The sequence below is a fragment of the Dermacentor andersoni genome, chromosome 8 (assembly GCF_023375885.2).
Source record: "Dermacentor andersoni chromosome 8, qqDerAnde1_hic_scaffold, whole genome shotgun sequence".
In the NCBI taxonomy this organism is placed as follows: domain Eukaryota; kingdom Metazoa; phylum Arthropoda; class Arachnida; order Ixodida; family Ixodidae; genus Dermacentor; species Dermacentor andersoni.
In genome coordinates, this window is record NC_092821.1 from 17,997,365 (window position 1) to 18,010,757 (window position 13,393).

At 46.8% G+C, this 13,393-nt stretch overlaps 1 protein-coding gene across 5 annotated transcripts in view; it reads right to left on the minus strand.

Moving 5' to 3' along the window:
* Positions 1-13,393, minus strand: part of LOC126526634 (uncharacterized) — a 627,639-nt gene that overhangs the window by 108,463 nt on the left and 505,783 nt on the right. For 3 of the 5 annotated variants that reach the window (XM_072289587.1, XM_055068263.2, XM_072289590.1), the window contains exons 1-3: positions 6,054-6,197; positions 5,447-5,551; positions 3,321-3,527 (exon numbers count right to left, since the gene is read on the minus strand). In XM_072289587.1, coding sequence (XP_072145688.1) covers positions 3,321-3,513 — 193 coding nt within the window. In that variant the 5' untranslated portion in view covers positions 3,514-3,527; positions 5,447-5,551; positions 6,054-6,197. Of the gene's footprint in view, positions 1-3,320; positions 3,528-5,446; positions 5,552-6,053; positions 6,198-13,393 lie in introns of those variants that run through there. The other 2 variants (XM_072289588.1, XM_072289589.1) reach the window with 2 other exon arrangements.

The window sequence follows — 13,393 nt, forward strand, 5'->3', positions numbered from 1 at the left end:
AGGCTCACAGGCCCACAACGAGGTAGTAACAAGGACCTTTGCTCCCGCAATTTCTCGTTTTCGTGCTTGGTGGACCGCTTCCCAGTTGGCCCTAGCGCAGCGGCCATGCAAACTCGATCAGTCTTGGGATGAGCCTTTGCCCATAGCGCAGTGACTGTCACACTGTGCTGTATCTTGGTTGAATAAACCCTTGCTTGTTGGCAATCTGACTCTGGAGCCTTGTCTGCACCGTGTCAGAGTCGATGAACCCTGCCCAAGCGCCTTCTTGCATTGCGGAGTGGAGGAGCATCATGCCCTTCCCAGACCATCGGTCGTAGGGTGAGCCTCGTGCAAACTCACTTCCGCATAACTACTGCCCAACTCTGCTTCGGCATGTCATAAATAAAGGCCCCTTTACGGCCATCGTTCCTGCTTGATAACACTTACAGCATGAGGTACATACCTTCTGCTTTCAGCCACTGGGAGCAATCCCTTATTTGGACAGCGCTTTCGTCATGTCGATCGCCTGGATGTGTACCCTAGTCCTTGCCATACCATTTTCAGATTTCCACAGCTCTTTGAGGCGCCTGTGGAGCAGATGCTTACTAGCCCCTCCAGCCTGCTGTTCCTGCTCGCTGGCACCTTTTCGTCCCGAGCACAGTTCAGTACCCCAAGTACCGTATCGGAGCCACCCTGCATGAGTGCTGGCATTAACTCGCTCGCCGACCTCCCTTTGTCTCAAGCGCCTTTCTCTGACGAATTCGCCGTGGACCAGACAGAGTCGCGTGTCACTATGAGCGACGTTACAGCAGTGCGATGTACGTACGCGCACTTGTGAGGTATAGGTCAATTCTCCAGCTGGGAGCACGCAGCCCGCGAGAAGGGCACATGGCGTTCGGTTTGAAATTTCAGCTCTTTCTGCGGCACACAGCGATATAATACTTAGCAGACACGATCACTAGCGCGCATTGTATAGACGGTGCTTGTCAGCTCAAAATGACCACATCTGGTGAGGGGCCCCTTAACATTTTGGACCCAGCCATCACTAAGTTGAAAATCCTCAATGTTCATCTGAAGTGCTACGGTTTCTCCCTTTTGATTTAAAACATCACCAGACACCAGCACTTGCATGGTGATCTTGGCTTCCAGTCACATCAGAATAGCTTCAAGTTTTGAGTGGGCACCTTGGCAGACATTCTTCTGTCGGGATCCAGAAGATTTCTCAGCAGCTTCCAAAATGTTCACCGTGTTGTTTATGTAGTCTGATATTGTCTGCTTCGAGATTTCTAATTCTTTTGCGACGTCCGATTGTGACAGGTCACTTTGGACTTTCCTGATAATGGTGGGCTTCTTTTCCTTCGCCAATATGCTAAAATTTTCTCGCATCAAAGCCGTTATCAAGTTGACGGTAGACAACGAAGGCAGTGTCGGCGCCATTGTTAACAAATGGCGACGAAACGATTGAAGAGAATCGGTTGTTGAAGCAGCTAAGCCTAGCATCGCAGTATGCAGCTGAAGAAAACCACAATGCACATGAGACGTGATACAAAGAGTACCACTGGTCATACGCAACTTACGAATCCCGACAGCAATGACAGCACAAAGGCTTGCGGGAGAGTGCATCAAGCAGTGCTTATGGAAGCTGCACCTGAAATGGTAGCTCTGAATAGGCATGCGAGATGTGCGCAACGCTGCTTTGAGACTGCGGGAAAACAAAATGACAGCGATGTTGTTTCCATTTTCGGTAGCTTTGAACTTGCGATCACGAGAAAAATTCAGAAAAGTGAAATGAGAACAGTTTGAAACAGGCTAAATTTTGCTCGTTATAACTATATAGAGCACGTTGCCATAATATGGCAGAGTCCAAATATTCGGGCGGGCCCAGAAAATAGCGTGTTAAAAAAATTGGTCAGTAATTGTATCATTATTGTGCTGTGAAAAAGAACATATTCGAATTCCACTTTGTGCATTTTGAAAATCTTACGCTTCAACAGCATGCACCTGAATTGCCAAGGAGAGGTTGGGCTTTGGTCAGTTGTCGCAAAATAACTAGCACAATCTTCCTGTGTCTGTCATGTAGTATACTGTGAAACAAAATAAAGTTTTCTTGTTTGTAGTTGTCAAAGTGGAGAAAGGATCATAGTTTTTGTCATTATTGTAGCAAACATGCCACATTTGTAAACTCTGTCCAAACACAAGTTGTGCAAAAATAACATGTCAGGGGTTTATAAGTGCATTTGAAAACAATGTGATAAAATGGGTGGAAGTGCAAAACAAGATTGTGGCAGTGCCCTGTTTGGTTTCTATTAATAAAAAGTAAAACAGAGAAACTGCCGATTTCCACTAGAAGCTTTGTTGTGCAATGGCTACCCTGTTGACAGTGAACTTGAAGACACACTGCGATAGAATTCTTTTGTGAGCACGGTGCACGAGTTCTCCTGATGACAGCAGAATCAATTCATTGCAGAAGCATTTGAATTGCTCACTAGTGCCTCATTTAACAAAGGGAAAAGGCTTCAATTTTCGCATCAGCAAAGGTGGATAGCACATTGTAACAAGAATGCTGAGGAAGAATAACTATCCACTGGCACAAACAGGTGGTACAAAAGTGTTCCCGTCAGCCACTGCAGGCTGCAAATATGGCACAAAAAACCTGAAGCTGCTATCGACGGGAGAGGACTAAAACCATCTCAAGATGCGTACAGGTCGTCTGAAGCGATTGCTGGCATGCACCTCAGGAGCCCAGTGCATGCTGCTCATTGCCTGATGGCAGTGTTGTACACGCCTAGTCCTGCTTAGTCATCACCAATGATGTGCTGTAGGATGTCATGACCAAAACCTGTCCCAGGACAAGAATCCTTGCAGTTCCCGAGTATTATTTGCCTCCCTCAATGAATGAGCATATTGATGAAACAAGGTATGTTTTATAGTTGACTGCATTAAATAATTTTGTTTAATTTTATTCACATCAAATCCAGAGGTCAACTTACATTCTGCATTGATCTATATTCATGGTCATACACTCGTACACCGATCTATGCATAACTAAGAGACACACTGGGAGCAAGGTTATCATAAAGCAATGTAAGCACTACAACACCAGGACAAGAGGGCTCTAGATTAAGCTCTGCAATCTAAGGTGCTTCAGTGTGCTCAGCAGAGCATTATTTTTGCATTTTGCCTCAATCAGTATACAGACAAGAATAAAAAACCTGTTAATTTGTCATCACAAGCAGAACGTCGCACACACTTGAGCAAGTTGTGCCAAGGTAGGCAGACTTGGCCATCTACCACACACACACAAGCAAGCAAATGTAAGAGGAGTGCCGGTCACTGCCCACCTGAGGTGGAGCTTAACTGTTCCACAGCCTCCGTAGTCTGCACGCTCCTAGACTCGCTCCCTGGTTTCAATGAGCAGCCGACAGATTTGTCAGCCAGAGGCAAGCTGTGCTGCATGCCAACCTCGACCTGACCAACGACCTTTGAAGAGGCGTGGCGTACCCTTTTGGCAGTGATGCTTTCAGCTAGGCTCATCGCATTTGTGAGGCCTGCAGAAAATAAGTGGGGCGATTGCAGTCCTGTTACAGCATTAAGAGCAAGAGCAAGAGGTAAATACAATAGAATAAATATAGGGGCGTAGTTAAGCAACACAAAATAACCCTTCCGTTTCACTATTCCTAAAGGGCTACAAAGGACAATCCACATTGAATACTTGAAAGCACAGCAACCTCTCTTTTGTGGAAGGCTTACGACAGCAGAACCTATTTGAGACACTCGGCGAATGAGTTTAGGAGAAAATTTATGGCTATAGAAAATTGCAGTGCGAATGTTTACTGTACCCTATGCATCTACAAAACTTGTTCGAACCGTTTAAAAAAAAAATTGTTTTTAAGTGCCAAAACCGCAATCTGATTACAAGCCACAATGTAGTGGGCAACTCCGGAAATACGAGACACATGGGGTTCTTTAACATGCACCTAAAACATGGGTGTTTTCGAATTTCGATCCCATCGAAATGCGGCCACCATGGCCGGGATTCCATCCCACAACCTGTTGTGTAGCAGCCCAACACTATAGCCGCTAAGCAAACACAGTGGGTCTTGAACCATTTCAGGGACCTTTTAAAGAATACGAGGGTGTCGAAATCCGTAGTCTGCCATTACGGCATGCTTCATAACCTGATTGTAGTTTTGACACACACAACCCTATAATTATATTTATGTTCAACACATCTCCCATGATATGATGTGCTATGCGAGGCAATGACAATGCTCAAATTTCCTATAGGTCATGAGCAGTGACGTACAACTCCTCAAGAAATGGGTTCCTGTAGTAACGGAGGCATGACAAAACTTTATCAAAGGTGTGCAATATTAGCTAGGAAGAGTACAAGCCCGACGCTCTTGTTGGTAAGATTGCTGGTAAATTAGAGCGTGAACTTCTGTGAAGAAAATGTGCCGGGACCATAGATGATAACTGTCAATGTAAGCGAATGGCCTAAAGGAATGAAAGGGTGAACGAACAAAAGAACAAGCAAATGAAAGAACAAGGAAAAGGGAACGAATGTTTTCCTAGCAGAGTCCGACCACCAACAATCACAGACCTCCAACTAAGAACGAAAATGGTCGAAAGAGCCAAAGAAATTCCCTTCAAAAGATTTCATCGCAGCCACACGTCCATGTCAGTATGAAATGCAGAGTACACGACACTGCTACACATAAAGCCCAGAGCAAGTGGCAAAGTTTCAATAATATACCACCGTAAGAACAATATACGAACAGTTGCCGATCACAACTCAGACAAACACCAAGACATCTAAGCATACCTGAAGGCTTGCAGAGCTATTTCTGATGCTGACACAATTTAAGCGATTGTTTCGGCCGACTGGCATTTCCTATGTACGAGACCTAATCTATACTAACACTTTCGCCATTACTCAGAGGCATCGCTTGTGGTACAGCAACTGCATTGTACAGATAGACACAGTCTTATGACAATGAGTCAGACATTGAGGATACAACTGGCAAGTGATATCACTTGCCAGTTGACACAAGATATGCTGAAAAGCAACAGTATTCCCACAGGGAAATTACTCACAGCTGTGGAAGTTCAGTCGCAGTTCGCACCATATTTCTGTATGATTTGTTGTCTCGGGACAGCTCTACACAAATTTTCTGGATTCTTCTACTGTTTCTTTTGTGATGGCATCAGGCACCAAGGGCACTACAGTATTATAAGAGTTCTGGCCTAGACAACTTTATATGCGCATTTAATGCATTTTGGGAACTTCCAACAGATAACTGGTCGGCCTTACTGGCCTAGATCTGAAGATGCCTTGCCACCTGTATAGCACAACAGTGATAGGGACTCACGCATCACTCAAACGACACTTAATTCAATCTTCCTTTACTGGAGCAGCTCAAGTATTACAAGCATCAGCATGCCTTGAACAAGTGGATATACATACCAGATTTTGGACAGAGGCAACCAGCAGCAATCGGCACTTGCAGTTAATTCTTGTCAACGGTGCAAAGATAGGCTAGATCTTGACGGGCACAAATAACAGCAGAAACTGTAACGACAGCAGTAGCACAGTAAAACACATTAGACTAATGACGGTACAACCATCCAGGGATGTGTGCCTTGAGCACTTCACCGCGTAACTGTCGCAAAGTGAAAAAATGTGCTCCTCGCGCAACAAGGAAAAATACTTTTAGCTGTAGGCATCACGAGTGTGTAGCGTTCGTCTGGGTGGCTCGTAATAGATATACTAAAATCAGCATACAAAATTAAGGCAGACAGACTACCTGTGTAATATACCGCATTAGTGTTATTACAATGTCGACCGCGGATGCAAAGCTACGCGTATGAGATATTACAAGGTGGGAGACGTCTATTTAGAAGGCTCGGCACTAAAGTAATGGATGGAGCGAGGCCGCCAGAGCAAAAACAAAATTCTCCTCTTCCCGCGCTCTTTTCCTTCTTCGTGTGTACAAGCGTACCGCTACAACATGAACAAAGAAAGCAACGAACGTAGGTATAATGAGCTGATTCGTGCGCTCATCCATGTTTACCTTTGAAGGTGCTCATAAGCGACAGCAGCAGAGAAGTGAGTTTGTATACCTGCTCGCTAACCACGTGCCGTAAACACAGCCACCACAACTCCACCACAGAACCACGTGAACTCGTGCACAGGACACTCAAAATAAACAAAGCATGGTGTATGGGTAGTGGGTCGAGGGGGCGCGCGGGCATGCGCACGCGTGAAGCAAAAAAAACCGGAAAATCTTTGCGGCCGCGAGGCGGCGCTTTGAAGCCTTTCACATCAGTAAGAGGCGATTGGAGGATTGGTGGAAGAAAAGTAGGGAAACGACAAAAGACGGAGACGTACAAAAGCACAGTTCGCAATAGGGTATCAGAAAATTTGGACGTGGTAGTTCATAGTGTTTTTTTTTTTTTTTTCATTGGTGAACCTAGGTAGGATATTAGGCAGCATAGTCCATTTGTGTAGCAAGGGCTTGGTGGCGCAAGCCACCGCCCCGTTCCAAAGGGGACGCTCATAACATCCATCCATCCTGTAGAGTTACTGTATATGCTACCGGCATATGCTACCTGTGGTAGCATATGGGGAACCAGCGCTGGAGGAGGAGGAGGAAAAACTTTATTTGCTCTAATTGGTTAGAAATTTGCGGTGGCAGATGCGGTCGGCCGTCTTCACGGTCTTCTTCCCCATCTGCGCAGGGTCGACGCCCCTATTCCAGGGCACCACTGAGGGTGGCTACTCGGCGAGCGTGCCTTACTAGTCCATGCTGGACTTTCGGGTCGCTGCTGGAGAGCACCCTCTCCCACTGCTCCGCACTCGGGTCTTTTATTTGAAGGAATTGTTGATTCTGAACGCATTCCCATGTAATGTGATATAAGGTGGGCTTGGCGCCGCACCAGGGGCAAATGTCTCTATACTGGGTGGGAAACATCTTGCTTAGTGTGTTTAGGTTTGGATATGTTCCTGTTTGCAGCCTCCTCCAAGAGGTTGCTTCATGCTGATTTAGGCTGTTGTGGGGTGGAGGGTATTTGATTCGGACCCCCTTACAGTAATTCAAAATGTCTGAGTAGCTGGGGTTGACTGGTATGGGTTCCTCAGGGTCGGTGCTTGTGGCCGCTCGGTTTGTGTGCTCTCGAGCTGCCTTGTCCGCCCTTAGGTTCCCTTCTATTCCAGCGTGTCCCGGTACCCAGAAAATTGTATGCCTGACTTTGTTGTTAGCCCTGCAGGAGCGGATCGAGGATGTGAAGCGCTCTGCGTCCTATTCTGCCGTTCATGTAATTCCGACACGTAGTTTGCGAGTCGGTGAGTATTGTTAAAGACCTTTCGGATCGGTAGCCCTCCACTGCCGCTAGAGCTACGGCTATTTCCTCAGCTTCCGTAACCGAGCAGTCCTTCATTGACGCGCTGCTGATCTCTTTGTAGTCCTGGCTTATTACTATCGCAGCTGTCTTTACTATGGAGTTTTCACGGCGCCTGCAGCGCCGCCCTGGCGGTCAGAACATGCACAATGCAGCCTCCCCCGTGGACGAAAATTGCGTTGCGTGCCCTTAAAGTCGAAGGAAAACAAAAGGGCGCCGACGATACTGTTGCGTATACAAGTGCCACAACTAAGTCGGGATGAGGGAGGATGTATCCTGCGTCTTTCCATCTAAACCCTACGAACAAGAACGGAGGCGGCGTTGGATCCAAGCAGTCAGGCGAGCGGAGTAAGCTCCCGTCTTGTCGCCCTGTCAAGCGGTGTCGGGCTGGTTTCTAAATCAGATTTCGCGTGTATCCTTGGTTTATTCGATAGTGAAGACGGTCAGCCATGGCAGACAGTACCAAACAGCAGAATCTGCAGTCGGTATCTTGTCGGAAACAAAATGAGCAATAGCATGCACCATCCGGCATATGTACCATTTTTCCTTCGCAATGCCACCGTCAAGCCCCTTCCAACGCCACCGCACCAAGTGAACGATACGAAAGGTAAAAATTATCCATTCATTGCCAAGAATTATGTGGGAGGGAATGCTGCCTTGTAATACGAGTTGTATGCGCACAGTGCCGGCGCACGCGCGACTAAGCCACCTATGTGTTTATAAAAATGCGCTTGCGGATGAGGACTCGGCGCTGAGATGCATCCGGCAAATTTATGTAATTAGTGCTAAATGTAGCCAGGATTGTTACGGATCAAGCAGCGGAGCACTCAAACCTTTGCTTCAGCTGATGCGATAAAGCTTTTTTCTCCATTGACTGCTGTGGCGAAGTAACATCAGAATTTTTTATGTCTAGCCAGAGAAATATGGAATACCTTCAGGCCAACTAATACTTACGAAGCCATAGCGCAGCACGACCGCAGCCATAACTGCTAGATTTGCGAGGCAGGCAGCCACGCAAGCATGGCATCGATACACGACGCAACCGTTAAAGAAACACACTACACTAGAGTCACTGGAAAAAATTTTTTCCAGTGACTCTACAGTACACGTGCTCGCCGCGACGCACTGTGAAAAATATATAAAGCTTAAAAAGCTTCTCTCGTCATTTCTTCACTTGATGGCGCTAGCTTCTTTACAAAAACTGTCCACTTGAAACTGTCTACCTGAAGCGGCGCGAAAACGGAAACATACGAACTATAATACGGCTGCGTATGTGTGTGTGTCGTCTGGTTGTGTGGCTGGAATATGCCGCGTTTCGTCGCCAGGGCGGCGTGCAACGCATTCTTTTCGACGCGCCGCCTATCCAGCACTGGTTCCCCATACAGTAACTCTATTTCACTGTATATGCCAACGTTCTTAGACGTACTTCAGTTTCACAGCTCCCTATGCGAGCCCATTGGCCGACGTGGCCGCAACGGGTGTCACTGAAACTACCGGCGCTGCAGTCGCGTCTTTCGTCGTGCGCCTCGCGTCGTCTGCTTCTGCTGCGACGCGTCGTTTGCACCAACTGGCCTGCAGGCGCTTATCCGTCGGTAAATGTAGTTTAGATACGCAGTCTGAGTTTTGTGAGAAACCTGCCGCGCGTAAGAAACGGGGACTTCACGGTGTCTGCACTATCGGCGCTGCAGTGACGCATCTGTCACGCAGCGCGCATCGTCTACTCCTGCGATGTCATCTCTGCGGTGGGTCGTTTTCCCCAACTGGCCTGTGCCGTTCGCTCTTTGACGACTGTGCTTTGGCTGCCCGCACAATATTTTATGCCAAGGACCCTTGAATGACATGTCTAGCTAGTCTTTAGAGGCAGCAACTACACCGCAAATGAGCGGTCGTGCACTGCGATTCTGCTTTTCAACCAACTTTTTACTTATAAAAGCGCCACGGTACTCCCTTCAGCAGGGGCTTTATTTTTGCTGCTTATTCTTAAGATGTGTCGTAATTAAAGACGGCGAGCGCCTGTGCAGACGTAGGGACATTAACGCATCACGCCCAGCAGTCGCTTGAGACAACGCTGTGGTGAATTGATCCACCCCCGTCAACGCTTCTTCGCCTAATAAATTTCATTGGCACATGTATTTTTTATAGTTGTTCGCGGATATTATGGGACGTGCGATGAGTCGGAAGTGATCTGTGAGCAGTGACAAGGACGAAGTTAAATACTATGAACATATTCAGGTCAAAGCTTAATCCATTTTCTTTTTGGCGAACAACACAAACACAGTGACACTTTTTATTTACTTTGTGCACAAAAAGTAATTTTGAACTACTTTTGCTCAAAGCAATTCTGCCCTCTTTCTGGCTGCTTGCACCTGCTCTGTCAATGAGTTATCGACTCCAATCAGCACAGGTTATGTATGAAATAAACTACGCTAACTCACCTGTATATATTTGTGCTTGAGCAAATGGTTGCGTACGCACTACAGGGCATGTGGCACATCACACAGGAAATAAAGGTACGCGCGCTCTGGCAGGCATGGATGTAGAATCTTGTGAAAATGTGAGGTTACGCTGCCGCTGATTCCCATCTGCTGCCACATCGAGCGATTGTTCCCAGCTCCGTCCCTGACTACGGCGACCATCATAGCACCATGTTTATGCAATTGCATTACTGCTTTGCAGCACCAGCTCTGCTAACATCCTGCAATGCGCAGCACCTTTCGTGGCAAAGGTGGCAATCGGTTGCACCCAGCTCTCCAGAAGTGGTACGAACATCAGCACGAGCGCATGCTCTGGAAGTTGGTCAGTTCCTTCATTTGAAGTACCACCGTAGTCCACAAAACCATCAAGTTTGAAGGTTGACTTGTTGAAATTGTACGTCTGGCGTAACTCAATTTCATCCAAAAATCAGTGTGCCGAATTTCTTCCCATCTGCTCTGTTGCCCAGCTGTTTTCCAATAGCTTAAATACAGAGAGGATTGAAACCATACTTGCATGGTATTCCATTGCATTCCTTTCAGAATTTGTGTGAGGCGGCTCAGGGAAGGCAAGGGCAGCAGATTCATGTCAGATAGAAGCTTTTATGCTCGAGGGCTCGCTATCCTCAGCATTAAACAATTCAGAAGCCAGTCCGCATTGTACCGCGCGCCACACGGAGACTGCTTTCAACTGTTTAAACGATGTCATAAATGCAAGTCGCTGTAAAGGCGGAAGTTCGGGTACGCTTCCTCGATTCTGTTATCGGGCATTTCAGAAAACCTTTTCTTCAGAGCCAAAGCTTTCTTTTTCTTTTTTTTTGCTTTTGATGCGGAGCAGCCGCCCTAAGCAGCCTCTTCTTCACATTGCGTAGTTTCTGATATCGCTTGAGCGTTGCGCTCGGAGCCTTAATGGTCAGTCGAAGTTTACTCTGTAGACGGAGACAACGCGCGCAGACTAGTTGCTTTGTAAGTACATTGCACTGCTTGCGGTGCATATTATCTGATGTCGTCGTGTTACGCTGGCCTGCTTTCACGCCCGCACACATATGTTCAAGCTGTCTGCTTCTCTCAGGATTCTTTCCACACCTGCAATGCTAGTCGAAGCTCGAAATAGCCCCTTGTGAATTTTGCTGTAGTCGTTTATGCAGCAAGTACCCTCCTCTTCAAGCACAACAGTTTTCATTACTCGCAATGCCCGGCTACCAGTTGCCTCATATAAAATACTCCACATCGCTTCTGTGTTGCGTCGTCCTCAACAATTTCGAACTTCCAGAGCGCAGAAGGCAGTGTCACGTTCGTGAGCTCGTTGAGCACAAAGTGTGTAGCGCATATTTCTGAAGTTCCTTCTTCCAAGCACAACAGCAGGTTTGAAGTTGAAGCGCTGTCAATACAAGCTTTGCCCGATGTACTTGCCGGCACTTGCGTTCGTTCTTTTGGTGGACGTCGCTTTCGCTTAACATTTTTTTGGCTTTGAAATGTGCTCAGGCAGCCCAGGAAAGAGCCGAAGAAGTGGGCCGGGAACAAGCATCCATTTCCCGCGTGGAATCAATATTTCTTTGTTACCCACAATATGCTTGTAGTATCTCAAAATGTCGTCGTCCTCATAGTGGCGTTCACACACTTTTGATTTGTTTGTGAGGCGTTTGTCTTTTCGGTGTAGCATGCGTTCCCAACTTTTAAGCTCTCCAGCACCTTGCGGCGGTGCGAAATAATGGTGACCAGCGGCATCATGTCTCAGGCCGCTGGTGCAGCCGGGGGCAAAACAGCACGGCATAGGGAACTCCTTGCTGTCATGAGATGCGGAAACGCTTCTTCGAGAAGCTTTTCAAGAAAGCAAATCACGAGAAGGATAACGGCAGACGATGCTGCGCAACCAACATGACACCAGAAGTGAAAGCAGAAGTCAAGTTTCAAGTTCATTACCAGAAACGCATTTACAATACTTAGCTCAGATATCACAAATTTTCACAAAGAGGCTCAAAATTAAGAACTATGAAATAACTACTTCTCAAAATGGAAACCGGAAATCTACCAGAAATGGAGCAACTTCAATCAGAAACGAAACAAAAAGTGACGAAAGACGTGATCGCAGCGCCGCTAGTTCGCGTGACCACCACTTCGGCCATCTCTCGAGCGGAGCTGTGAAACTGAAGTATGTCTAAGAACGTTGGTATATGCTACCAAATTGGTAGCATATACAGTAACTCCATTTCACCTGTATCATTGGTGCCAACCCCGCACTCGCGCCTTGGCCGTCGCCTGGACAAGGTATATACCTGGTAGCGAAGCTTCCGTAAGAGCCCATACTTTCAAAACATTAGTGGTTCATATCATAGTATCACGGATGTTATGAGGGTCCCCTTTGGAACGGGGCGGTGGGTTGCGCCACTCAGCTCTTGGTATTATACTGCTTTATTGTCCTACCTAGGTTAAACGCTGAAAAAAGAAAAAAAAAAAACATTAACTCCCACAAAAACATTTTCTGATCCCCTATTACGAACTGTTCTTTTGTAGTTTCCCTACTTTTCCTCCACCAATCCTCCAATCGCCTCTTACTAATCCCAATGGGGAGCCAGCGCTGGAGTTGGATAGGTGGATGGATGTTATGAGCGTCCCCTTTGGAACGGGGCGGTGGGTTGCGCCACGAAGCTCTTGCTATTATACCGCCTAATGTCCTACCTAGGTTAAATAATGAAATAGAAAAAGAACCCTATGAACTTCCACAATCGGAAGTTCATAGGGTGCTCATAGGGAACTTTCTGATCCCCTATTGCGAACTGTGCTTTTGTACGTCTCCTTCTTTTGTCGTTTGCCTACTTTTCTTCCACCAATCCTCCAATCGTCTCTTACTAATGCCTATTGCGGACATGTTTGCTTTACCACTGCTCCCGCTGAAGCCGAGGGCTTCAAGGAGGCCAGTGGTGCCTAAATCGACCGCTGGGTAAACGTCTTCACATTCTAATAAAACATGCTCCGTCGTTTCCCTAGCTTTACTGCAGCAAGCGCATGCTTCTTCTTCCTTCTTATACCTCGCTTTATAGGTGCGTGTTCTAAAGCATCCCGATGTCGCTTCGAAAAGTAATGAGCTTCCCTTTGAGTTAAAGTAAATTGTTTCTTTCCTGATTTCGTTATTTCCTCTTTAATAGTTACTCATGGCAGGTTTCTTTTCCATTGCCGCCACCTATGAGATTATTTCAGTTTTTCTGACTTTCCGCTTGACTTCCTTTGTTGCTGTGTTGCCCACCCTACAGGCCGCATACTTGCTGGTAAGCTTCCTAGTTCTTTTCCTCCACTGTGAATCAGTGTTTTTCCTGTACAGATACCTCAACACTCTCCTAGCCCACTTACTTTCTTCCACATTCCTCAGTCATTCTTCATGATTAATTTTACTGCGAGCTTCCCTCACCTCAAAACTAGTCCAGCCCGTATCACCCTGCACAGCTTCATTTCTAGTCTTCCCGTGAGCGCCCAATGCGAGGCGACCCACTGACCTTTGGTTCTCGTCGAGTCCTGATTGTACCCCTGATTTAAAGCAAACAACT